The sequence below is a fragment of the Crotalus tigris genome, unplaced genomic scaffold (genome assembly GCF_016545835.1).
Source record: "Crotalus tigris isolate CLP2741 ecotype Arizona unplaced genomic scaffold, ASM1654583v1 scf7180000018656.1905471916:244674, whole genome shotgun sequence".
Classification (NCBI taxonomy): Eukaryota; Metazoa; Chordata; class Lepidosauria; order Squamata; family Viperidae; genus Crotalus; species Crotalus tigris.
Window position 1 is genome coordinate 32,277 of NW_024097129.1, and position 27,722 is coordinate 59,998.

The 27,722-nt window shown below is 46.3% G+C and overlaps 1 protein-coding gene across 2 annotated transcripts; it reads left to right on the plus strand.

Moving 5' to 3' along the window:
• Positions 1 to 27,110, plus strand: DUS3L (dihydrouridine synthase 3 like). 2 transcript variants are annotated; one of them, XM_039355290.1, is made up of 13 exons: positions 1 to 104; positions 4,247 to 4,541; positions 6,832 to 7,422; positions 9,143 to 9,184; positions 11,553 to 11,705; positions 13,971 to 14,087; positions 16,592 to 16,657; positions 18,554 to 18,664; positions 19,117 to 19,213; positions 21,774 to 21,849; positions 24,001 to 24,189; positions 26,170 to 26,298; positions 26,969 to 27,110. In XM_039355290.1, exons 1-13 carry the CDS (start codon positions 70 to 72, stop codon positions 27,039 to 27,041), a joined length of 1,974 nt encoding a protein of 657 aa, XP_039211224.1. In that variant the 5' UTR covers positions 1 to 69; the 3' UTR covers positions 27,042 to 27,110. The 2 variants fall into 2 exon arrangements, with proteins under 2 accessions (XP_039211224.1, XP_039211225.1); XM_039355291.1 differs by lacking the exon at positions 24,001 to 24,189.
• Positions 27,111 to 27,722: the final 612 nt, after the last annotated feature.

Genomic DNA, 27,722 nt, shown 5'->3' on the forward strand with positions numbered 1-27,722 from the left:
CATCCGGGCCGCTCTAGGCGCCTCGCTGTGTCAGCAGCGCTTCCGGATAGGCTGGCAGGGAAGCCAGCCATGGAGGCGGCCGGAGTGGCCCCCATCCGAGCCCAGTGAGTACGGGAGCCCCGGGGCTTTGGCCTACCTGCTCCGGCCGGCCCGAGGTCCTCGGAGGCTCAGCTTTTCCCCGCTCCCTTGACAGCCCCGGTTGCCCTCCTCGTCCACCCCGCCTGAGGTCCTCGGAGTTACGACCTGCCAGGAGGAGGGGGACAGGCCTTGGCGGGGCCTTGGGGGGGGGCAAGGAACGTGGGAACCTCCTCCCCCACTTTACGAAGTCCCTATGGAGGAAGGGATGCTGCCTCTGCCTCCCCTCCATAGGCGGGGGTGGGTTGGACTAGAAGACCTCTAGGGTCCCCTCCAACTCCGTGAGACGTTTAAATGGGGCAATATAGAATCATAGACTAATAGAGTTGGAAGGGACCTTGGAGGTCATCTAGCCCAACCCCCTGCTCAAGCAGGAGGCCCTCGCAGAATCATAGACTGATGGAAGGATGGAAGGGACCTTGGAGGTCATCTAGCCCAACCTCCCTGCTCGAGCAGGAGGCCCTCGCAGAATCATAGACTGATGGAAGGATGGAAGGGACTTTGGAGGTCATCTAGCCCAACCCCCTGCTCAAGCAGGAGACACTTACAGAATCAATAAGAAAGACCAAAAAGGTCTAGATAATGGACATGATTTTTCTTTAATGAGTTTCCATAAACATCCCAAACTTCAAGTAACAACTGTATTGCATCTTCTCGGGATGCCCCAAAGATGCTGGAACACATGCTAGGCATTGAAAGCTTGCTAAAACCATATATAGATATAGATATAGATATAGATAAATAAATGTAGAGTCCTTTAGCCAGATTTTTTTAAATTTTAAGTTTTCTCATCAGCTTCTCCCAGATAGACAGGCGGTGCTCGGCTTGCAGCCATGGTTGAGCCCAAAATTTCCGTTGCAAAGCGAGACAAGTGCAGTGGGCGTTGCCCTGTTTTACGACCTTGCCACAGTTGCTAAGTGAGTCACCGCAGTGGTTAAGTTAGTAATACGGGTGGCAAAGGGGTTTCCCCATTGACTTCGCTGGTCAGAAGGACACAAAAGGGATGCACAGGAAAAAAAAAACGTCACTGCAACCGTCATAAATGTGAGTCGGTTGCCAAGTAGCCCAGTGCTGATTAAGTGACCACAGGGAGGCTGCAACGGTCATAAGTGTGATAAGCAGTCACAAGCCCCTTTTTTTTCAGTGCCGTTGTAACTTCAAATGGTCACTAAATGAACAGCTGTATGTTGAGGACTTCCTTTATATGTGCTGCTCTTTTTGTTTTCTAAGACCCTTTTTCTTTTTAATGTTGGTTGTGTTTTTTCTCTTTTTTTGTGTGTGTTTTGGTCACAAGTCACTTTTTTCCTGTCTTGCTGTAACTTCAAATGGTCACTACAGGTCACTAAGACGAGGACTGTATTCAGCTCGGTGTTGCTCTGCCTTCAATTTACACAATGCTCTGCCGGCACTTTCCCGTGTTTTATTTGCAGATCAAGGAAACAAAATGACCTGATTTAACACTTCTGTGTGAGTGGGCTTGTCCTTTCAAACGGAGAAGGGCCCTGAAAGAAAGTAATAACTGCCCTCGGACTTGTCTCTGGCACAGAAGCAAGCAGGGCAAAATGAAACAGGTGTGAAGCAAGGGAGAGACAATAGTTCACTCGAAACTGAAGACAAAGTTGCAGACAAAGCAACAATTTATAACATTTTACTTGCGCTTACATTAACTTCGCAGCCTTGTGTAGGATTTAATCTTATGTTAGCAGCCTCAAGTCCCAATCTGCCAGCGTCTGCCATATAAATTACTGTAATTATAACTTTATTTTTTACAGTTTACAGGCTGCCTGACTTCAGACCATCCAGTGCAGCTTATACTTTTAAAAAGTACGATCATATAAAATCAATAACACTACAATGATTTTTTTCAAGTAATGGCATGGAATAGGAGTAGAATAGAATAGAATAGAATAGAATAGAATAGAATAGAATAGAATAGAATAGAATAGAATTAGAATTAGAATTAGAATTAGAATAGAATAGAATAGAATATGGAATGGGGAATAGAATAAAATAGAATTAGAATAGAATAGAATATGGAATGGGGAATAGAATAGAATAGAATAGAATAAAGCTTGGAGGTTGTCTAGTCCAGCCCCCTGCTCAAGTAGGAGAATCTATACCATTTCAGACAAATGATTGTCTAGCTTCTTCTTAAAAACCTCCAGTGATGGAGCACCCATAACTTCTGGAGGCAACTTCTGTTCCACCGGTTAATTGTCCTCCCTGTTAGGAAGTTTCTCCTTAATTCCAGGTTGCTTCTCTCTTTGATCAGTTTCCATCCATTGTTTCTTGTCCTGCCCTCTGGTGCTTTGGAGAATAACGTGACCCCCTCATCTTTGTGGCAGCCCCTCAAATACTGGAATGCTGCTATCCTGTCACCCCTATTTCTTCTTTTCTTTAGACTGGCCAAACCCAAGTCCCGTAGCCGTTCTTCGTATGTTTTAGCCTCCAGGCCTTGGATCCTCTTAGTTGCTCTTCTCTGATTTTTTTTCCAAACTCTCAATGTCTTTTTTGTAGTATGGTGACCAAAATGGGTTGCAGTATTCCAGGTGTGGCCGCACTAGGGTTTTATAAAGCGGTACTAATACTTTGCATGATCTTGATTCTGTGCCTCTGTTTATTCAACCCGGAGAAATAGACTAACTTGCACGGTGGAGTCCAGTGAGTGGATGCTGAAGGGTCACGTACCAACATTTATGGAGAGACTCCTCCATCCAGGTCTTGGTTGTCCCAAAGGTGCTTTTTTCAAAAGGCAGCTGGACTTTCTTTGTTTTTCCTGGAAGACATTTCCCTTCTCATCCAAGAAGCTTCTTCAGTTCGGTCTTCAGAACAGAAGGACTGTCTTGGGAGAGAGGTGAAATGCCTTCAGGGAAAAAACAAAGTCACAAAAAGGGCAGTCACAGGCACCCCTTAAAAAAAAAAAAACCTTGGGAATTGCCTGCTCAATTAATAGGCTTGGGTGACTGGGGGGATATAAAGTGGGAAAATCCATTTTTTTAAAAGTTTTTTATTTATAATACAGTTAAAAAAAAGTGGACATAATGTAACATTCCAGTGTAAGTATTTCTAATAATTGATTCCTTTTGTTACATATAATTCTTTATCTCTATATATACCTATATATTTTTTCTATACAATATCTAATTTATTTCTCTATTTACTAACCTAAAAGTGTATGTATTTCTATCTTAACACTAGACTATCACCCGGACAGTCCTCCTTGATTCACACCAATAGTAGAATTTGTCCCAGATTTCGAAGTAGTCTGATTCAGTCTTGTCCTTCATTTTCATTGTGAGCCTGTCCATATCGGCACACGATAATATTTTATATATAGTATCTCTTCCTCTGTTGGGGTTTCTTTATTCCTCCAACTTTGTGCATACACCAATTTAGCAGTGGTGAGGATGTGCTACCATCAGGTAAAAATATCCCTTTGTCGTATTTCTGTGTAGTAGTAATAATAATAATAGTAATAATAAAGTTGGAAGGGACCTTGGAGGTCATCCAGTCCAACCCCCTGCTCAGGCAGGAAACCCTATACCATTTCGGACAAATGGCTGTCCAGTTTCTTCTTAAAAACTTCCAGTGTTGGAGCATTCACCGCTTCTGAAGGCAGGCTGTTCCCCTGTTAATTGTTCTAACATTCAGGAAATTTCTCCTTAGTTCTAGATTGCTTCTCTCCTTGATGAGTTTCCATCCTTTGCTCTATCGTTAATATTTCTTCCAGCCATTTTTTTTATCTTATTCCAAAAATCACAAGCTTTTGCGCATTCCCACCACATATGGTAGTAAGTCCCTATTGCCAATTTCCAGCATGTAGATAAAAAATTTGGACCCCTTGTGGGTGGGAGATGCCATCTATAAAACATTTTGTAGAGATTTTCTTTGTAGGAGGGGGCCAAAGTGAGCTTCCTGTTTCTTACCCATAATTCTTGCCAGATGTGCAGATCAAAGTTGAGACCATGGTCCCTGCTCCACGTTAACATGGTTTCTTTCACCTGTTCCTCAACCATTGCCTGATCTAGCCGATAAGGATATAGTTTTTTAATCATTTCTGAAAACCCCCAATTAACGGAGGGCTACAACTGGCGATCTTTTCTCCCTCGAGGTACCGCTGCACAAAAGAGGATTTCCACGCCTACCTTGAGAAGGAAGAGAAGCCGAGGAAAGATCCAGATGGAGCAAAGAACCACCTTGAGGCCGAGCCGGGGCTGCCTCCCGCCAAATTGCAGAAGCTGGAACTTGATGGGGCCGAAGAAGAGAGGCCGGCGGAAGTTGCCGTTGTCGCTGAGAACGCACAAGAGCCTCCAGGACGGAAGAGACTGCGAGGGCAAAACAAGAACCGCCCGTGCATGAAGCCGACTCACTACGAGAAGCAGCGCTTGTGCCCCTCCGTGGTTCAGGTAAATCGTCCACGCGTGGCAAATGCGTGGAGACAGATCCACTCAGCCGGGGCTTGAAATGACATTTCTGCTCCTAGCTTAGCATTTCTGTTCCTTGGGTGGCTTCGGAAGAGACAAAAGCGGTCCCGTTTTAATGGCTACCTAGAGGTTGGTCCTCACTTAACAACCGGTCACGTAGTGACATTTGATGTTACGTTGAACCCTCACTCTAAAACTTACCTATGACCTGATTCCGGAGTTCCAGGGGCTGCATTCACTCCCATGATCACATTAGGACAGTGGTTCTCCACCTGTGGGTCGGGACCCCATTTGGGGTCGAACGACCATTTCACGGGGGTCACCAAACAAGGCTGTCCGCCATTTTTTTCCCGTTTTCTTTGGCCACGCCCTTGGCACCCGTGATATATAAATGGTTGGGAGTCACCAAAACATGGGGAACTGTATTATGGGGTCGCGGCATTAGAAAGGTTGAGAACCACTGCATTAGGATAACATAGGATAGGATAGGATAGGATAGGATAGGATAGGATAGAATGGGATCGGATAGGATGCAGAATAGAATAGAACAGAACAGACTAGAATAGAATATAGAATAAATGGAATGGAATAGAATAGGGAATAAATGGAATGGCATTCCCTCCAGAATGGAAAAGAACACAACAACAACAACAACAATAATAATAATAATAATAATAATAATAATAATAATAATATTGGAAGGAAACTTGGAGATCATCTAATCCAGTGATGGTGAACCTTTTAGAGACCGAGTGCCCAAACTGCAACCCAAAACCCACTTACGCATCGTCGGGTGCCAGGTGGGTGTGGCCCATTGGGTGGGTGTGGCCCATTGGGTGGGCGTGGCTGCAGTGGTAACAGCAGTCTGGGTGGGACTAAAAAGTTCAATCAATCAATTCCAACTTTGCAAGATCTTTTTTTTTCCCGCGAGAAGTTGAAATTGACTGATTGATTGGACCTTTTTTTTTTTGTACACGGTGGCGACGGCCTAAAGCGAGAAGGTTTTATTTTATTTGTATTTTGTATTTAATTTTATTTATAGTCCGCCCAATCCCAAAGGACTCAGGGCGGCGTACAGAGTTAAAACTTAGCCAGCTGAAGGCCTAGGACTGGGTGATGGCGCACGTGCCCACAGAGAGGGCTCTGAGTGCCGCCTCTGGCACCCGTGCCACAGGTTCGCCACCACTGATCTAGTCCAACCCCCTGCTCAGGCAGGAAACCCTATACCATTTCAGAGAATTGGCTGTCCAGTCTTTTCTTAAAAACTTCCAGTGTTGGAGCATTCACCGCTTCTGGAGGCAGGTAGTTCCACTGGTTGTTTTAATTGTGAGGATATTTCTCCTTAGTTCTAGGTTGCTTCTTTCTTTAGTATATGTATACATCCGAACTAGACTGTGTTGTTACTCTGTACTGTAGAATATATGTGGGTATATGCAATTTTCTGGGGGGGGGTCATATTTATGTTGTGTATATAGGAGGTGGTGACCCGCAACAGGTTGTTCCACTGGTTAATTGTTTTAACTGTCAGGAAGTTTCTCCTTAGTTCCAGGTTGCTTCTCTCCTTGCTTAGTTTCCACCCATTGCTTCTTGTCCTGCCTTCAGGCGCTTTGGAGAATAGCTTGACTCCCTCTTCTTTGGGGCAGCCCCTGAGAGATTGGAAGACTGCTATCCTGTCCCCCCTCGTCCTTCTCTTCATTAAACTAGACATACCCAATTCCAGCAACCGTTCCTTATATGTTTTAGCCTCCAGTCCCCTAATCATCTTTGTTGCTCTTTTCTGTACTCTTTCTAGAGTCTCAACATCTTTTTTACATCGTGGTGACCAAAACTGGACACAGTATTCCAAGTGTGGCTTTACCAAGGCCTTGTAAAGTGGTATTAACACTTCACGTGATCTTGATCCTATCCCTCTGTTAATGCAGCCCAGCATTGTGTTGGCCTTTTTGGCAGCTGCAGCACACTGCTGGCTCCTATTTAGGTGATTGTCTACTAGGACTCCGAGGTCCCTCTCACAGTTATTGAGCAAGGTGCCACCTATGCTGTACTTGTGCATTTGGTTTTTCTTGCCTAAATGTAGAACCTTGCTTTTTTCACCCTTGAAAAAAGCTAAGGCTTGCAGAGAGCTAGGGGGTTGGCGAGACAGAGGTCTTTAGCTTGCGATGGAAGCTAAATCGGAAATGTAATATTTTTTTATTTAAAAAAAAATAAAAACAAATCCCTAGTTTTTGCCAGTCCCCCCCCCCTTCACAGCACCCTCTTTCTTTCGCCAAAGGAACGTGTGGAAAAATGCTTCTACGGCGCCAAGTGCCGCTTCCTGCACGACCTGAAGGAGTACATGGCCACCAAGCCGCCCGACCTCGGGGGGCGCTGCCTGCTGTTTGAGACCTTCGGCAGGTGCACGTACGGGGCCACCTGCCGATTCGCCGGAGCTCACCTGGGAGAGGACTACAAGAACCAGGTGAACGCCGAGCTCCTGAAGCAGTGGGAGGGACGGCTGGCGGTGAGGAACAGCCTCAGCAAGGACGTCCAGCAGCAGCTGCGGAAGAAGAAAATGCCCTTTGCCAGGTCCAGCGAGTACCTCCGTTCCCTGGGCAAGTCCCATCCGGCCAGGAGGCCCGGGAACTGGGATGCCAACCCCGTGGCAGCCAAGATGGGGGTCTCGGACAGTTCGGCTTCTGAAGGAGCAAAGGAGCCTGGAATGGCCAGGTTGGAGGCCCCGGACAATCCTAACCCATCAGAAGAAGAAGAAGGAGTAGGTTCTGCTCTGAAGGGCCCAAGTCCTCCGGCAGACCCTGCTCCGAAAAGGCTGGGCGCTGTGACGGACGAGGACACGGTGAAGCTGAGGCTGTCTGAGAAAGCCCAGGTGAGCCCAAGAAGGGCCAGGAGTTAGGCTGAAAGCAGGAGAGGGGATCTGTCTGCCTGTCTGTCTGTCTGTCTGATCAATCTCTCTCATCTATTTTATCCATTATCTCTGCCGTCCATCGATCTTTGTTATCTATTTTATCTGTCTACCTTCCTACCTGTTACCTATTTTATCTGTTATCTCTATCATATCTGTCTGTCTGTCTATCTATCGACCGGTATCTATCTGTTTGTCTGTCTTGTCTGTCTGTCTGTCTGTCTGCCTGCCTGCCTACCTACCTACCTACCTACCTACCTACCTACCTACCTACCTACCTACCTATCTATCTACCTACCTATCTATCTATCTATCTATCTATCTATCTATCTATCTATCTATCTATCTATCTATCTATCTATCTATCGGTATCTCTGTCTTTCTGTCTGCCTGCCTGCCTACCTACCTACCTACCTACCTACCTACCTACCTACCTACTATCTATCTATCTATCTATCTATCTATCTATCTATCTATCTATCTATCTATCTATCTATCTATCGGTATCTCTGTCTTTCTGTCTGCCTGCCTGCCTGCCTGCCTACCTACCTACCTACCTACCTACCTACCTACCTACCTACCTACCTACCTATCTATCTATCTATCTATCTATCTATCTATCTATCTATCTATCTATCTACCTACCTACCTACCTACCTACTACCTCTATCTATTATCTATCTATCTATCTATCTATCTATCTATCGGTATCTCTGTCTTTCTGTCTGTCTGCCTGCCTACCTACCTACCTACCTACCTACCTACTATCTATCTATCTATCTATCTATCTATCTATCGGTATCTCTGTCTTTCTGTCTGCCTGCCTACCTACCTACCTACCTACCTACCTACCTACCTACCTACCTACCTACCTACCTACCTATCTATCTATCTATCTATCTATCTATCTATCTATCTATCGGTATCTCTGTCTTTCTGTCTGCCTGCCTACCTACCTACCTACCTACCTATCTATCTATCTATCTATCTATCTATCTATCTATCTACTGGTATGTCTGTCTGTCTACCTACCTACCTACCTATCTATCTATCTATCTATCTGTATCTACCTATCTATCTATCTATCTATCTATCTATCTATCTATCTATCTATCTATTTGTCTGTCTGCCTATCTATCTATCTATCTATCTATCTATCTATCTATCTATCTACCGGTATCTGTCTGTCTGTCTCTCTCTCTCTATCTTTCTCTACCTACCTACCTACCTACCTACCTACCGGTATCTCTGTCTGTCTGTCTATCTATATATCTATATATCTATATATCTATCTATCTAATTTAGAACAGAGCCCACCTCCGTCACAGAGAGTTCTAATATTGTTCCCGCTCTTTCCACATTTAGTTCGACTTTGCACAAAGAAAAGGAAAAAAGTGGAGCCACAGTGTCTCCCCAGCTGTTTGCCCCTTCCTCCGGCTGGCCTCTCCTTTCAGGCAACGGACAGACTCTCATGAGGAGTGCCCTCCAGGGGCTTCTGAGTTTTGTAGGGTTGAAAACACTCCCCCCTGCCCCACCAACAAATACACACACACTCCCCAGCCCAGTAACGAAGGGCGCAGTTTTTTGCCTACTGGGCTCTGCCGAGTAGGAAGCAGATTTTCCCCATCCTGCGCGTTTATTTAGCCTTCACCCATTTCTCTCTCTCTCTGCATTTCTCTCCCAGTTGGACCTCCGTGGCAAGCTCTATTTGGCCCCCCTGACAACGGTAAGGAGACGCTCTTCGGCTTGAAGTGTGTGGTTTGCCAACACACCTAAAAGGCTCAGGATGGGAGCTGAGGTTGACGTGTTTATGCAGAAGCCAGGAGAGAAAAAAGGACGGAGCAGGAGAACCGCTGAGCCAGAAAAGAATAGAGCAATTTTTTTAAATCTCCCCCCCCCCCCCAGTGCTTCCTTCTCTCCTGAAGTCATCCACGGATCCCTTTTCTTCTCCTCCCTGTCCTGGGGGGCTTCTGCAGTCCCCCCTCCCTGCCAGTGTGTTCCTAAATCTTCTGATTTTTTTTCCCCTTGGGTTTCTCGGGGGGCGAGGGAGGTGTCCCCCACCCTTTTGTGAATTCTTAGCATGACACTCTTAATGGCCATAAATGTTGAGTGCCTGTTCCAAGTTCCAAGGGCACCGAAAAAAAGGCAGTGACGGCCGTTTTCCACTCTTAACGCCCGTGGTTAAACTCCGACAGCTGGCAACTGACTCGTATTTAGGACGGTCGCAGTGCCCCCAGGGTGTGTGTGTGTGTGTCACGTGATCCCTTCTTTCTGACGACCAAAGTCTACGGGGAAGCTGGGCTCACTTAACCGCTGTGTGTCTAACTTAGCGACGGAAGTGATTCGCTTAACAAGCGTGGTAAGAAAGGTGGTTAAAAACGGGGAAAAGCTCGCTGACTCACTTAACGACAGAAAACCGGGAGCTCAATTGTGGTCATGCATCAAGGGCTACTACCCATGATAGAAGATTGAAGTAATAAATACCCCCTTTTGACGAACGGAAAATTAGCCAAGACGGGGGAGGCGTATAAAGGGGGTAGAGTTGGGGGGGTCTTGAATTCACTACCCCCCCTCCAGAATGACCCGTGTCCATCAGGGCCCCAGGCCAGATCAGGAGAGGCGGGTTTTTGGGGTGCTTCAGGAAGGCCAGAAGGAGGGGTGCAGGTCTTAGGGGTGCACAATGTTCTATTTTGAAAGTTTTATTCGTTTATAATATATGATACAATTGAAATGCAAAGTAAAAGCTTTTACGTTGTGGCTCCCACCCTCTAGAACAGGGGTAGGCAACCTGGGCTCTTTTATGACTCATATACTTCAACTCCCAGAATTCTTGAGCCAGCATAGGGGAACTACGTCCCACTCATGACTGGTGGACTTCAACTCCCAGAATTCCTGAGCCAACATGAGGGAAACTTTAGCCCCCTCATGACTCGTGGACTTCAACTCCCAGAATTCCTCAGCCAGCATGGGGGAACTATGGCCCCTTCATGACTCCTGGACTTCAACTCCCAGAATTCCTGAGCCAGCATGGGGAAACTGGCCCCCTCATGACTCCTGGACTTCAGCTCCCAGAATTCCTGAGCCAGCATGGGGGAACTATGGCCCCTTCATGGCTTGTAGACCTCAACTCCCAGAATTCCTGAGCCAGCATGGCTCAGCTTGGAAACCTCTCCCTTTCCCCTCAGCATGGCTGGCTGAGGAATTCTGGGAGTTGAAGTCCACGTCATAAAAGTGCCAAGGTGGCCTACCCCTGCTCTAGAACATTGTGGACCCCTGATACAGTTGAAATACAAAGTAAATAGCAGAAAAGTTGGGGAAGGGAAAAGGGAGGTAAGGGAGAAAAGTGGAGGCTTGAAGTTGATACCCTATTGGCACCAAAGGAAGTCGGAAGTCAATGCCTTTTTTTTCCCTTCCTTTTTTCCCCCTCCCTTCTCTACTCTCTCTCCCCTTCTCCATCTTTCCTGCTATTTACTTTGTATTTCGACTGTATCGGGGGTGCACGACATTCTAGAGCAGTGGTTCTCTACCTGTGGGTCGGGACCCCATTTGGGGTCGAAGGACCATTTCATGGGGGTCGCCAAACAACGCAGTCCACCATTTTTCCCCCCTTTTCCTTAGCTGTGCTACTCCCTTTTATTCTATTGGCTTTTGAAAGCCAATAGAAGAGACTCCCTTGAATAGAGTCTAATTCTATTGGCTTTCCAAAGCCAATAGGAATTGCCCAGGCTGTCTCTGCCCTGCTGAGCCCGCCAAAAGTCCCAGTCTGCAAACGGTGCTGCGCCAGTTGAGTAGTCCTCGACTTACGACCGGTTGAGTACTCCTCGACTCACGACCGGTTGGGGGTCGCGGCATTAAAAAGGTTGAGAACCCCTGTTCTAGAGGGTGGCAGCCCCAACGTAAATGGTTTCTTCTGGACCCCACCGGCTGGAATTCCTTGACCGACCAGAGTCTGCAGCCAGCCCCTTCCGATGGGGTGAGTGGGGTGGGCCAGTCCCATGGGGCACCCCGGACCCCCGTCGCTCCAAAAAACCCCGTTTCTAAATGTGAACCCATCCTGGCTTGCCTTAACCTTCCTGTCTGTCCTGGGATTTCAGTGCGGCAACCTGCCCTTCCGGAGGGTATGCAAAGGCTACGGGGCGGACGTCACCTGCGGAGAGATGGCGGTCTGCACCAACCTGCTCCAGGGACAGTCCTCCGAATGGGCCTTGCTGAAGCGGCACGAGACTGAGGACCTCTTTGGGGTTCAGGTAGCTTCCGGGCGCGGAGTGGGAACTGGGGCCTGGGGCCCGAGAGAGCTTCGGTTCAAGTTGAGCTTCGCCCGTGAAGCTCAGCCTCCTCCTTGCAGCCAACACCTTCTCCGGAAAAAAGGGGGAGCAGCAGAAATGGGGGCCTCCCTTGGAGAGAGTGGTAGGAATCGGGCAGGTCTAGTTTGATGAAAAGCAGGATGAGGGGGGACATGATAGCAGCCATCCAATATTTGAGGGGCTGCCCCAAAGAAGAGGGAGTCAAGCTATTCTCCAAGGCACCTGAAGGCAGGACAAGAAGCAATGGATGGAAACTAATCAAGGAGAGAAGCAACCTAGAACTAAGAAGAAATATGACAGTTAAAACAATTAACCAATGGAACAACCTGCCTCCAGAAGCGGTGAATGCTCCAACATTGGAAGTTTTTAAGAAGAGACTGGACAGCCATTTGTCAGAAATGGTCTAGGGTTTCCTGCCTGAGCAGGGAGTTGGACTAGATGACCTCCAAGGTTCTTCCAACTTTATTATTATCATTATTATTATTGATCATCGCACAGTCAGCCAGATGTTCAGACTGGATTTGGCATTTTGTCTACCTATGGAGTCCTTACCCAGGACCTGGGATAGGCAAATGTGGATGTTTGATGGTATTACAGGTATCGTCGCAGGATGGAAGCAGTTCCTATTATTATTATTATTATTATTATTATTATTATTATTATTATTTATTGTCATTATTATATGTTACAAGGTCTTAGCAGGGATTGGACTAGAACAGGAGTCCCCAAGCTGTGAGTCGCAGTCCACTACCTTGCCGTAGCCTGTTGGCCACCGGGCTGCGTGAGTGGCTGATGGTTCTGCGTATGCACATCCGCACAGCCCCACTTGCGCAAGCATTGCCACGAGAATCACAGGTGTTCGCGGCCCCACTCATACCAGCCACGGGTGTTCATGCGCGCAGGCACAGGCATATGTTCACCCCCCACACACACACAAAACCATCCCTTCTTCCCCCGCCCCCCGCCCCAACTCTGAGGAACTCTGGATTAGAAGACCTCCAAGGTGTCTTCCAGATCTATTATTCTGTTATTCTGTCTGCTCCCAGGATCTACTAACCCTTTAAAACAGCGGTTCTCCACCTGTGGGTCGGGACCCCATTTGGGGTCGAATGACCATTTCACGGGGATCGCCAAACAACGCAGTCCGCCATTTCCTCCTCCCCTTTTCCTTAGCTGTGCTATTCCCTTTTATTCTATTGGCTTGTGAAAGCCAATAGAATAGACTCTCTTGAATAGAGTCTCATTCTATTGGCTTTCCAAAGCCAATAGGAATGGTCCAGGCTGTCTCTGCCCTGCTGAGCCCGCCAAAAGTCCCATTCTGCAAACGGTGCTGCAAGTTGTCTGCAGCGAAGGCGAGCTGGAAGTTTCCACCCCTCCCTGCTGAGCAACTACTAAAAATGTAAGCACAAGAGGCCAGGGGTGGGAGGTGAGAGGTGGGAGGCCGGTGGGCGCAGGGACGGTTGCTGGCGCATGTGGGGCCCGGCGGGTGCCTTACCTCCCTTGGGTTGGGCCAGCTGGTGGCCCAGCCAGTGGTCAGCCTGCACCGTCGCTGCCGCTTGCCAGCTACGCCTCGGCCGGCGCAGGGGGCGGCACCACGCATGCGCGGCGCTCCCGGGCAGGGAAAGTCCTCGACTTAACGACCGGTTGGGTAGTCCTCGACTTACGACCGGTTGGGGGTCGCGGCATTAAAAAGGTTGAGAACCACTGTTCTAAAACGACCCCATTGATTTATTGCTGGGACATAATTTTTCTCCCCTCCTAAATACACAATGCTCAACCCAGAATACCCGTATATGCCGGCGTACAAGGCGACCCGGCGTATAAGATGACCCCCGTCTTTATCGCCGGGCCGCATTCCTAGAACGTCGTCTTATACGCCGGAAACTACCAGTGTTTCCTGCGTATAAGACGACTCGGCGTATAAGACGACCCCCGTCTTTGGCGCCGATTTCAGCGCTTGCGGAAGTCGCCTTATACGCCGGCATTTACGGTAGGTGAGAAACCAGGCCTGGCCTCTTAAGTAGAGAATTGCCGGTCTAGAACGACGTATGCCTGAAATCGTCTGAATTGTCTGAAACGGAGTAGGCTCTCCTGCTTGAGCGGGGGGTGGGGTGGACTAGCAGACCTCCCGGGGTCCCTTCCGACTGAGTTATTCTGAGAGGGGCTCCCCGGTGCCTTGCTAACTCTGGGCGTCCGCTCCGTTTGCAGCTGGAAGGAGCCTTCCCAGACACCATGACGAAATGCGCGGAGCTGCTGAACCAAACCATCGAGGTGGATTTTGTGGATATTAACGTGGGGTGCCCCATTGACCTGGTCTACAACAAGGTAATGGGTCATTTTGGGCCGATGCACAGCTTGCATTTCATTGGCTAACCCTGTAAAGGTCAGTTCCTTCGCCAGAGGGCTGACGGCTTAGAAAGCCAGCCCCAGCGGTAGACACCAAAGAGTATTATTAAAATGGGCTTCTCCTTCTCTTGACCCGCTCGGGAAAATGGGATGAAATCAATAAAGGAGGAGGTATGGGAAACGACGCATCTGTACTTGTGTAGGTCGAGGTTGTTACGTTAAGGCCGCAGTGGACAGTCCTTTGAAGCCACCGTCTCTCCCTGCCTTGAAATCCGACCTTGAGAAGTCTTATAAAATGGCTGCCAGGCAGAAGGGTGTGCCCATTTTCAAAATGGCTGCCTCACCGAGTCCCATTTGCCAGACATACCATTGCACCAACAGAGGGAAATATTGGTACCTCAGGGTTAAACTGTGGGGCCCTTGGTGCTCTCTGAGCCTGGTGCTTTTCTTGCAGATGTTTCATTACCTAACATTACCTAACTGGAGGCTAAAACATATAAGGAACGGTTGCTAGAATTGGGTATGTCTAGTTTAACGAAGAGAAGGACAAGGGGGGACAGGATAGCCGTGTTCCAATATCTCAGGGGCTGCCCCAAAGAAGAGGGAGTCAAGCTATTCTCTAAAGCACCTGAAGGCAGGACAAGAAGCAACGGGTGGAAACTAATCAAGGAGAGAAGCAACCTAGAACTAAGGAGAAACTTCCTGACAGTGAGAACAATTAATCATTTGAACAGCCTGCCTCCAGAAGCATTAAATGCTCCAACACTGGAAGTTTTTAAGAAGAGACTGGACAGCCATTTGTCCGAAATGGTGTAGGGTTTCCTGCCTGAGCAGGGGGTTGGACTAGATGACCTCCAAGGTCCCTTCCAACTTTACTACTATTGCTAATTCAACTAGGTAACATCATCAGGGCTAGAAGGGGTGGACGGTGTTGGCTCTCGATTTATATACTAGTGGCTTGTCGTGTTCCCCCACGGTCACGTAACAACCTGCCTCCAGAAGCGGTGGATGCTCCAACACTGGAAGTTTTTAAGAAGAGACTGGACAGCCATTTGTCCGAAACAGTATAGGGTTTCCTGCCTGAGCAGGGGGTTGGACTAGATGACCTCCAAGATCCCTTCCAACTTTACTATTATTATTATTATGGATCATCGCACAGTCAGCCAGATGTTCAGACTGGATTTGGCATTTTGTCTACCTATCGAGTCCTTACCCAGGACCTGGGATAGGCAGATGTGCATGTTTGATGTTGTTGTTGTTGTTGTTGTTGTAGGCAGATGTGCATGTTTGATGTTGTTGTTGTTGTTGTTATTATTATTATTATTATTATTATTATTATTATTATTATTATTACCTTCTGACAAGCAAAGTCCATGGGGAAGCCAGGTTCACTTAACAACTGTGGCAAGAAATGGAAAATGGGGCAAAACTCTGAGGTGGCGCAGCAGGTAGAGTGCAAGTGCTGCAGGCCACTTTAGCTAACTGTGTTCAGCAGGTCAGCGGTTCAAATCTCACTGGCACAAGGTTGACTCAGCTTTCCATCCTTCCGGGGTAGGTCAAATGAGGACCCAGATTGTTGGGGGCAATGTAAATATATATGTCAGAATCCAATTATATTTCATCTTTAAATTATCAAATATAGAAACTCCCAATTCTGCCTTCTTTGGATTCTGCCATAAGAGGGAGAGAAGGGGGAGAACAAAGGGGCTTTATGGCCCTCACTTCCTTCTTTACACTTCAAAGAGCTGAATGCTGAATGTGTGTTTATTGTAACCTCGAAGCGTTCACATACCAAAGGAGGGAAGTTGCCTTTCATGTAGTTATCTGAAGTCTCCATCCAGACGGAAGAAAGAAGAAAGGGGGGTGGAATTGTGATACTTGAAACTATCACTGGAAGGGGGGTTGATTGGGTGGGACTACTGGGGAACCCCTTAAAACCTTGAATGGAAGAGCTTGAACCCCAAGTCCTGTCTAGCATGCCTGCAACCATTTTCTCTTAATAAAGGATTCCTGTTGGAAGAACTATTCCAAGAGTTCTGTCTTCTTAAGATGCAAAGTGGGGTGGGTCCTTACATTATATATATATATATATATATATACATTACTTACTGGTGTACACCACTTAGAGAGTGCTTGCACTTAAAGCGGTATATAAGTCTCATAAATAAATAAATACATAAATAAATAAACTCCTTTAACAACTGACTGAGCAACAAAAAATCTTGGGCTCAGTTGTGGTGATAAGTCGAGGATTACCTGGATGAGAAAGTGGGAGCCGGTGAATTCTAATCCCACCCTTAGCTGGGTGACCTTGGGCCAGTCGCTTTCTCTCAGCCCAACTCGCCTCACAGGCTTGTCGTTTTGGGGAAAATGAGGACAGACTTAACGTTCACCGCCTTGAATTGTGGATCAAAATAACACAGGCCATAAATAAATAATCTCTGAACATGCTCTTCGCCCTCCTTTTCCTTTTCCCTTCCCAGGGTGGTGGATGCGCTCTGATGACCCGCAACAATAAGTTTGAGCAAATCGTCCGCGGCATGAACTCCGTAAGTCAGCGGCCATCTCTCCAGCCAATTCCTGCCGGTGTCGGATCGATACCGTCTTCTTTCTGCTTTTCCTAACTGCTTGAAACGCTTCTTTTGGTGTCTTTTACTAACGGCTTCGCCAGCTGCCGCCTCACGCTTGGCGCCTCGCAACCCTTGAGTATCGGCTGCCGTGAACTCTAGGGAACTAGATCGGAGGGGGAAAGCGAAAGTAGCGGCTAAATCTTCCTGAGATGCGGCCTCAAGGTCACCTGGCTGGGAGAAGAACGCAGCTGCATTGCTGCATTGAGAAATGGGAGGCCGTTAAGGGAGGGAAAAGTTAAACCTGGAGATTTTGGCGCGTGATCTTCAGTTCTGGCTTTGAAGTACGGTAATCCACTTAACTTTTAGTAAACTATACCTTTCTCAATAAATGGAGTTAAGGATCGTTCTTAACTAGAGGCTCAAGCTGAGGCAGGTCTGACAGGCTTCTTTTCCTAACGGGTTGTAACTCTCCTTTTTGCCAGGCTGCATTTCAGCAAGCATGCCCAAAATGTGTCAGGGACTCGATGGCGTGACCAATCAGGCTCTGTCCTGTGTTTTTCCAGATTTAATTAGGCGGGCTCTGTAGCTTGAATCGTCCTATCCCCTTCTCGTGATCCTGCTGTCTTATTTCGACTGTGGGCAACGGATCCTTGGCTTCTTGTTAAAAAGCAGCAGATTGAAAGAAAGCAAATTCTGTTGAGCAGGGGATTCCCAAACAAACTGCCTGGCTGTGATGACTCCCACCCCAGACGCTTCCCCAGATGCCTCTTCCGATGTCAGCTCGGAGGAGGATGAACCAGTTTCAGGCATGGGTCAGTGGCTCCAAGCAGCTGGCTGAGAGGGATTTGGCTGAAGCACAGCTGCAGCAGGACAGCCCCGAGGCTTCAGGTGGGGAAAGCACGCAGTTGCAGCTGGTCCGTATTGAGGAGGAGGAACTGCCTTCTACACCTGATCCGAGAACACGTAGGGCAGAGAAAAGGCAGGAGCAGAGGTCAGCCCAACTATTTGCAAGGAGGCAGTCTCACCCTTCTTGATGGGCTGCGCCTTTAGCACAGCAGATAGATGGAGGCAATACTGTGTTCGTTTCCCTTGCTTTGCCTTGGATTGACACCATGCCTTGACTTTGGATTGTGCTTTGTGAACGCCAGACTTTTCTTGTCTCGTGAACCCTCTTGTGGTGTGGATTTAATTTTGCCTGGTGGATTTATCTGGTTTGAGAAACTTTCAGGTGCCTTGTGGGCTCCTCAGCCATTGCTCTGTGGACCAGCATCGGTCTGCTTGTGGCTGGACTTAATTGGGAGAGTTTTAGGGTTTTGGTGAAGGAAATTGCTGTGGAATATTAATAAAACCATTAACCCAGTGTTACGTGTGCATGTGAGTAAGTGGGACAGCACAGCAGCTCAATTGTCTCTTCCTTCCTTCCTTCCTTCCTTCCTTCCTTCCTTCCTTCCTTCCTTCCTCTTCCTTTCTTCCTTCCTTCCTTTCTTTCTTTCTGTCTTCCTTTCTTTCTTCCTTTCTTTCTTTTTTCTTTCTTCCTTCCTTTCTTCCTTCCTTCTTCTTTCTTTCTTCCTTCCTTCCTCTTTCTTGCTTCCTTCCTTTCTTTCCTTTCTGTCTTCCTTACTTTCTTTCTTTCTTCCTTCCTTCCTTCCTTCCTTCTTCTTTCTTTCTTTTTTCCTTTCTTTCTTCCTTCCTTCCTTCCTTCCTTCCTTTCTTTCTTTCCTTTCTTTCTGTCTTCCTTCTTTCCTTCCTCTTTCTTTCTTCCTTCCTTCCTTCCTTCCTTCCTCTTTCTTTCTTTCTTTCTTTCTTTCTTTCTTTCTTTCTTTCTTTCTTTCTTTCTTTCTTTCTTTCTTTCTTTTTTTTCTTTCTCCTTCCCAGGTCCTGGATGTTCCCCTGACGGTTAAGATCAGGACAGGCGTGCAAGAGAAAACGAACCTGGCTCATAAACTGATCCCCAACCTCCGAGAATGGGGAGCCTCGTTGGTGACGGTATAGGAAGCTCTGCTTTTCTAACTCCGGTTGGGATGGAGGCCTGGTTACTCACCTTGGCAGATCTGAGTGCTAATTCTTCCTTGGGCGTTCCCCATCAGAGGGGTCTTCGAGAGGAAGAGGGTGGTAGCATTCTTCTCCCGCCCTTCCTCTTCCTGGGGTTTCCCTGGCAAAGATCCAGAGAGAGAAAAAGGAGCAGTTTCCTGCTTTGCTTCTTGGCAAATTTTAAGACTCGTGGACTTCGACTCCCAGAATTCCCCAGCTCGCATGTGACTTTAAACTCCAATTTAGAGAGTTTAAACTCCAGTCCTGGGAGTTTGAAGCCCACCCAGTCTTAAAGTTGCCAAGTTGGGGGGGGGGCCTGACTTAGACAGAGTAAAGGGATCCAGATGTGGCGGTGTTTATTTTAATCGGCGCCAACTGCACCTTCTTTTTTTTCCTGACCTTGCTAGCTCCACGGCCGGTCGAGAGAGCAGAGGTACACGAAGATGGCAGACTGGGAATACATTGCAGAGTGTGTCAAAGTGGCCAGCCCCATGCCTCTCTTCGGTAGGTGGCTGCCAGTTCGGCCTTCCCGAGTCGTTCTGGGTCACTTTCCGTCCAGCTCATGAGTTTTGACTGGGTGACCGCAGGCATGCGGCAGCGGTCAATGGTCGTGCGAGTCGAGGATCTGTTCTCAATCCTCCTTTCTGTGGGACGAGACTCAATGTACAGGGGGTCCTCAGCTTACGACCAAAATGGATGTCTATGGAGATTCTCCGTCATCCAGGTGAGGATTGTCCCAAAGGTGCTTTTTTCGGGAGGCATGTGGACTTCCTTGTTTTTCTTTGAAGACGTTTCCCTTCTCCTCCAGGAAGCTTCTTCAGCTCTGATTGGATGGAGTGGAATGGAAAGATTTATATTCCTTGCAGACAGCTGGTCATTTGCCTTCTTTCAGAGGGTCGTTGAGGCCGCTTGGAGATTTGTGTGCTCAGTGGTGCTTTTTCAAGAGGCATCTGGACTTTCTTGTTTTTCTTAGAAGACATTTTGCTTCTCATCCCAGAAGCTTCTTCAGCTCTGACCGGAAGGTGGGGAAGGGAAGGATTGATACTCCTTGTAGACAGCTGGTCATTTGCCTCCTTTTAGTGGGTCGTTGAGGCCACTAACTGTCCTCAGGGTCAGCTGAGGGGTGCAAATGGGGGTGGAGCCTTCTCAGCTGCCTTGTTCCTGTAGTCTGCAATTTGCCTCCTGAAAAAGTACCACTGAGGACACAGACAAATCTCCCAGTGGCCTCAACGACTCTCTAAAAGGAGGCAAATGACCAGCTGTCTGCAAGGAGTATAAATCCTTTCCTTCCCCATCATCCAGTCAGAGCTGAAGAAGCTTCTTGGAGGAGAAGCAAAACATCTTCAAGAAGAAAAACAAGGAAATAATAATAACAACAACAACAAATTTGGAAGAGACCTTGGAGGTCATCAAGTCCAACCCCCTGCTCAGGTAACCCTACACCATTTCGGACAAATGGCTGTCCAGTTTCTTCTTAAAAACTTCCAGTGTTGGAGCATTCACCACTTCTGGAGGCAGGTTGTTCCACTGGCTAATTGTTCTCACTGTCAGGAAGTTTCTTCTTAGTTCTAGGTTGCTTCTCTCCTTGATGAGTTTCCATCTGTTGCTTCTTGTCCTGCCCTCAGGCGCTTTGGAGAATAACTTGACTCCCTCTTCTTTGGGGCAGCCCCTGATACTGGAAGATTGCTATCATGTCCCACCTTGTCCTTCTCTTCTTTAAACTAGACATACCCAATTCCAGCAGCTGTTCTTTGTATGTTTTAGGCTCCAATCCCCTGATCATCTTTGTTGCTCTTCTCTGCCCTCTTTCAGTCCAGTTGCCTCCTGGAAAAAAGCCGCTTTGGGACAATTGAGCCCAAAGTTCCCATCACTAAGCAAGACGGTTCAGTGAGTTTTGTCCCACTCTGTGACCTTTCTTGCTGCAGTTGTTAAGTGGATCTGGCTTCCCCATTCACTTGGATTGTGCACAGGTCACAAAAGTGGATGTGATCCCAGGGGACACGGCAACCATCGTAAGCATGAGTCAGTTGCCGAGCGTCTGAATTTTGACCGCGTGACCGTGGATGGGGAGGCTGCAACGGTCCTAAATGCAAATAACGGTCGCAGGCCCCTTTTCCCAGAGCTGCTGCAAGGTCACTAAACAAATGGCTGTAAGTAGAGATGGGAAGGCATGAAAAAAACCTGGAAAAATTGGGGGGAAGCGGGGGGTTTCCCCCCACATTTTTCCCTAAACAGCTTTGGACAAAAGGGGAAGAAACAACCCTGTTCCCCTCACCACCACCATTTTTCCAGGTTTTTTTCCAGGCCTTGCCATCTCTAGTTATAAGTCCTATCCAGAGACGGATGATATATATATATATATATATTGCTTTGTAAACCGGGTGTTCTGACAGACCAGATCTGTCTGTCTGTCTGTCTGTCTATCTATCTATCTATCTATCTATCTATCTATCTATCTATCTATCTAGACAGATAGATATATAGATATAGATATAGATATAGATATATAGATTAGATACAGAGATATAGATATAGATATCCGGTCTGTCAGAACACCCGGTTTACAAAGCAATCTACTTATTGCTTTTTAGCCCCAATCTAGGAGCGTTGTTTTTTTTTTATCATACAGGCAGACACTACTGCGACAAACTATTTTGTGTTCAAATTGGATTTTGCCGACCAAGAGTTAAAGGGAGACTAGTATAGCTATTTAGCTTTCATCAGCTAGCCATACCCTTCTGAGATTCGAGCCTGGGCAGCTTGCATATTAGGCAGCTGTATTAACCTTTAGGCCACAGGCTCTCCTCACTTCTGTCAGCTAAAACCAGGGAAGAGAAATGGAGTGTTTTCCGGTGAAGCCAATCTGCCAGAACACCCAGTTTACAAAGCGATCTACTTATTGCTGCCTAATATGCAAGCAGCCCAGCTTCGAATCTCAGAAGGGTATGGCTAGCTGATGAGAGCTAAATAGCTCGAAATAGCTATACTAGTCTCCCTTTACCTCTTTGTCGGCAAAATCCAAATTGAACATATATATCTATCTATATATTTCCTTCCTGTACAGGAAATGGCGATATTTTTTCTTTCGAAGATGCTAACCGGGCCATGGCGAGCGGAGTTTCAGGGATCATGATTGCACGGTAAGTAGCTTTCCTTCCTCCCTCCTATAGTAAGCCCAGAGGATTATTGGCTGCCTCTCCTCCCTCCCCTTCCCCTTGGACAAACTGCACAGTTCCCGCTGTCTTAGGAAAGCTCAGAACATTCCTTAAAGACTCATCTCATCCCGGACGTTCCCTTTTTGAACTATTACCATCTGGCAGACGATACGAAGACAAAGAGGCTGAAAAACAGTTTTTATCCCAGGGCTGTAATCATAGTAAACAGCACTGTATAGTGCGACATTGGAAGTGCAATATTCGGGGCAGCGCAAAGGTGAATAGAATGTGAAGGATGTGTGTATATAATGTATGTTCTTATTTGTGGTTTTTTTTTAATTAAAAAGTTTTACAAAAATTACAAAATATACCCCAAAACCCACCCACCCTACCCCCCTACCCTTCCCCTCCCTCACTTCCCAGAGCTGAATACAGGGTAACAAATATAATAATCATAATCTAATTAACATTAACCACCTATATAGATAAACAAACATAATGCGCTTTAACTCCCTTTAACAAAGTAAACAATTTGCAAATAGACTTAATCATATAAACAAATTAAAATCCTAATTCACAGACAATATAATAAAAATTTCACTATGATAAACTATTAATAATAATAATAATATTCTAAAATTTATTCATAAAATAAATAGAACTTTTTAGTTCCATATTTATTCTGAATATAGTCTGTCCATCTTCTCCAAACCGAAATATCTCTCTCTTGTGAATGATCCTTCAAATAAGCCGAAATTTTTGCCATTTCTGCTAAATTTGAGACCTTAAGGGTCCATTCTTCTATAGTCGGCAAGGAATCTTTCTTCCAATATTGCTCTACCAACAGCCTTGCTGCTGTTATTAAATTCAACATCAAATTAATTTCCTTATCATCAAAATCTACAATAATACCCAACAAAAATAGTTGAGGAGTAAACTTTATCTTTCTTTTAAAAATATTTTGAATGTTCCACCAAATTTTAATCCAAAAAGCTTTTATATTTCTACCAGTCCACCAAATATGAAAGTAAGTTGCATCCAAACTACCACATCTCCAACATTTGGGCTGTAAGTTAGGATACATACAAGACAACTTTTGGGGATCCAAATGCCACCTATAAAACATAAAAATTTTGGGCTTGAGTAAATTTTACATTTCTAACCCAAATTGTCTCCCATGTGTCCAATAGAATCGGCTCTTGAATATTTTGTGCCCATTTTACCATACAATCTTTAACTAACTCCGTTTCAGAGTCCAATTCTATTAAAACATTATAAATTCTCTTTATATGGGCTCGAGTTTGATCTTTAATCTGTTTTACCAAATTCACGTCCTCTAAAGTAATACCAACCTTTTGATCTAAACGCCACCTAACTAACATTTGTGGTTTTGACTTGTGGGTAGCGTGCACTGTGGACAGCACTTAGTTTCATTAGGAGGGGGATACACAATGACGATAAAGATATTCTAATTAAAAAAGAAAAAAAAGAGAAACTTCTGTAGCCAACGGAGATTCGGACCGATTCCGTCACTTCCATCTGGAAGATCACCAGCTGGTCTGCTCCCTCCTGTACGTCCATCTTGTGGGGGCTGGGAAAGACCCCCTTGTAGAAACGCTGTCGTCCCGTACGGAGTTCCTCTTTAAATAACAGAATAATGAGCCGAGATGGCTCAGCAGTTAGAGTGCAAGTACTGCAGGCCACTTTAGCTGATTGTGTTCAGCAGGTCAGCGGTTCAAATCTCACCGGCTCAAGGTTGACTCAGCCTTCCATCCTTCCGGGGTAGGTCAAATGAGGACCCAGATTGTTGGGGGCAATGTAAATATATATATATATATATATATATATATATATATATATATATATATATATATATACATACACACACATATACATTGCTTACTGGTGTACACCGCTTAGAGTGCTTGCACTTAAAGCGGTATATAAGTCTCATAAATAAATAAATAAATAATGGGGTTGGGGGGTACCTTGCAGGTCTTCCAGTCTAATCCCCCGCCCTTTGTGGAGTAAGGAATCTCTTTGTGCAAAATGACAAGAACTGAAGAACCCCCCCCAGCTCGAATCCCCACGTCTTTGACTTTCCAAAGTTGTCACAGCTGTTCTTCTCGGTCGCAGGGGAGCGCTGATCAAACCTTGGATCTTTACCGAAATCAAAGAACAGCGGCACTGGGACATCTCTTCCAGAGAGAGGCTGGACATTCTCCAGGACTACACCAACTATGGTTTGGAACACTGGGGCTCAGACACCCAGGGCGTGGAGAAGACCAGGAAGTTCCTGCTGGAGTGGCTTTCTTTCCTCTGCAGGTTAGCCGCCCCTCCTAGGCGTCTCCCTAATAGCTCCTGTATAGCAGCAGTGCTTAGACTTATATGCTGCTTCTTTTTAGTGCTTTTACAGCCGTTTACCTAGTCCAGACGTCAAAAACAAGGCCCGGGGGTCCCTTCCAGTTCTATTCTGTTCTTTCCTATTCTGTTCTGTTCTATTCTCTTTCCTATTCCATCCCATCCCAATCTATTCTATTCTATTCTATTATCTATTCTATTCTAATCCTATTGTATTCTATTCTCTAATATATATTCTATTATTATTCTATTTTTCTATTCTATTTTCTATTCTGTTCTATTCTGTTCTATATTCTATTCTATTCTATTCTATTCTAATCCTATCCTATCCTATCCTATTCTCTAATATATATTCTATTATTATTCTATTTTTCTATTCTGTTCTATTCTGTTCTATATTCTACTCTATTCTATTTGGGATTGGACGGCATATAAATATTTGAAAATAAATAAATAAATAAAATATTCTATTCTAATCCTATGCTATCCTATTCTCTAATATATGTTCTATTATTATTCTATTTTTCTATTATATTTTCTATTCTGTTCTATATTCTATTCTACTCTATTCTATTCTAATCCTATTCTATCCTATTCTCTAATATATATTCTATTATTATTCTATTTTTCTATTCTATTTTCTATTCTGTTCTATATTCTATTCTGTTCTGTTCTGTTCTGTTCTACTCTATTCTATTCTATTCTATTCTAAATCTATTCTCTTCTCTTTTCTCCTCTCTTCTATTTATATTCTAATCCTATCCTATTCTCTAAAACAAACATGTCAAACACAAGGCCCGGGGGCCGGATGCGGCCCGCGAAGCCATCCTGGAAACAGTGAGGGAACGGTCCCCACTGCCTTGGCTCTGGCCCAGGCCGGCCGGGAGCCAATGTACAATTTTGTGGTGGCCATCTCTGCTGAAACACATTCCGTCTTAGCTCCACAAGGCCGCCTGGAAACAGCGAGGAACCAGCCCCTGGGTGCATGTTGGCCCCGCCCCCTGGGTGCATGCTGGGGAGGGGTCACCCTTTGTGGGGAATGAAGAAATGCACCCTGCCTTGGCGCTTGCCCCGGTCCCACCCCCTTCTGCCAGAGACCCTCAGATCTGTCCCACTCCTGCCCAGGCCCCTACAGGCACCCTTGACGCGAACGATGTAGAACTGGCCATGCCCACCCAGTAGGCAACACCCACTCCATCCATGCCCACCCAGTAGGCCACACCCACGCCCCACCCCCCAGAGGGCAACCGCAATGCTGATGCGGCCCTCAAATGAAATTGAGTTTGACACCCCTGGCCTAGTCAGCCTCTTGCCCCCAACCACCTCATTTTACTGACCTCGGAAGGATGGAAGGATCGAACTGCTGGCAGCGGGCAGAATTCGCCTGCAATTCTTCTAACCACTGTGCCAGCAGGGCTCATGCAAGAGAAAGGAAGGAAGAGAAAGAAAGGAAAGGAGAAAAAAGGGAGGGAGGAGAGGAGAGGGAAATAAAAGGGAGCAGGCAAGAAAGAAACAAAATGGAGAAAGGGAAGGAAAGAGAGATTAGAGAGGGAAGGAAAGAAAAGAAAGGTAGAGAGAAAAGGGTGCGATGGAAGGAGAGAATAACAACGGCACTGCTGAAAGGACCGTGTTGTAGACTGCAGATAGGTGATGTGGTCAGCAATTCCAGGGAGGCTCCACCCCCATTTGCACCTCTCAGGTGACCCTCCAGGTGGCCTTTCAAAGAAGGCAAATGAGCAGCTCCGTTGGCAGGGAATATAAATATAAATCCTTCCCTTCCCCACCATCCAGTCAGAGCCGAAGAAGCTTCTGGGAGGAGAAGGGAAACGTCTTCAAAGGAAAAACAAGAAAGTCCAGATGCCTCCTGAAAAAAAAAAAAAAAAGCACCTCCTGGAGGACACCTGATTTACGGCTGTTTGTTTTCTTCATTTTGGCCCCGCTCAGGTATATCCCGGTGGGCTTGTTGGAGCGTCTGCCGCAGCGCATCAACGAGAGGCCCCCTTACTACCTGGGCCGAGACCCCTTGGAGACCTTGATGGCCAGTCAGAACGTGGACGACTGGGTGAAGATCAGGTACGAGTCGTTGTTGTTAATTGCGAAGTCGTGTCCGACCCCTCGCGACCCCATGGACAACGTTCCTCCAGGCCTTCCCGTCCTCTGCCATCTTCTGGAGTCCATTGAAGCTCACGCCTCCTGCTTCAGGGACTCCATCCAGCCACCTCCTTCTCTGTCGCCCCCTTCTTCTCTTGCCCTCCATCTTTCCCAGCATTAGGCCCTTCTCCAGTGAGTCCTTCCTTCTCATTAGGTGGCCAAAGGACTTGAGTTTCCACTTCAGGATCTGGCCTTCTAAAGAGCAGTCAGGGTTGATCTCTTCTAGGACTGACCGGTTTGAACGCCTTGCAGTCCAGGGGACTCGCAGGAGTCTTCTCCAGCACCAGAGTTCAAAGGCCTCCATTCTTTGGCGCTCAGCCTTTCTTATGGTCCAACTTTCACAGCCATACGTTGCAACTGGGAAAACCATGGCCTGGACTATACACCCTTTTGTTGGCAGGGTGATGTCTCTGCTTTTTAGTGTGCTGTCTAGATTTGCCATGGCTTTCCTCCCCAGGAGCAAGCGTCTTTTAATTTCTCGGCTGCAGTCCCCATCTGTGGGGTACGAGAGCGCCAGCCAAACCCCCCGCTGTGTCGCCCTGGGAATTCCGCCATCCTCCATAATCCACGTTTCTTATCCTCTTTCTCCCAGCGAGATGCTGTTGGGCCGTGTTCCTGCCGACTTCTCGTTCCTGCCGAAGCACAAAGCGAATTCTTACAAATAGGGCGGATAAAGGAAGCATCACCATCATCTATCCTCTGTCGAATCATTAAAGAAAAATCTCTTTTTTTCACTTGGCTGCTGGTTGTATTCATTGCTTCTCCGACCTGAGTCTCCCCCCCCCCAGGACCTGTGTGTTTGGGTGGATGGGTGGGGGGGTGACTCTACCCAGCTGCCTGGAGGGCTCCAGCTCTCTTACCTGGCTACTTCCTGACAGCTAGTCCTCGACTTACGATCACAATTGAGTTCAAGATTTCCACTGCTAAGCAATAGAATATAGAATGGGATGGGACAGGATAGGATAGAATACAGAATAGAAATATAGAATAGAATGGAATGGAATGGAAGAGAAGAGAGAATAGGATAGTTATAGAATAGAAGAATAGAATAGAGAATAGGATAGGATGAGAATAGAATATGGAATGGTGAATAGAATAGAATAGAGAATAGGATAGGATTAGAATAGAATAGAATATGGAATGGTGAATAGAAGAGAATAGAATGATAAGAATAGAATAGAACATAGAATGGGATGGAATGGAATAGAATATAGAATAGAACATAGAATTATAATATAATAGAATATAAAATAGAACATAGAATTAGAATATAATAGAATATAGAAAATAATATAGAAAATAATATAGAATAGAATATAGAATATAACAATATAGAATAGAACAGT

What these genes read in the sequence shown, in the direction of transcription:
- DUS3L (XM_039355290.1), top strand. Translation starts at nt 70, where the DNA reads ATGGAGGCGGCCGGAGTGGCCCCCATCCGAGCCCA. An exon ending in CAGCCCCATGCCTCTCTTCG is followed by an intron (nt 19,214 to 21,773) that starts GTAGGTGGCTGC and finishes CTTCCTGTACAG; the next exon opens with GAAATGGCGATATTTTTTCT. An exon ending in TCAGGGATCATGATTGCACG is followed by an intron (nt 21,850 to 24,000) that starts GTAAGTAGCTTT and finishes TCTCGGTCGCAG; the next exon opens with GGGAGCGCTGATCAAACCTT.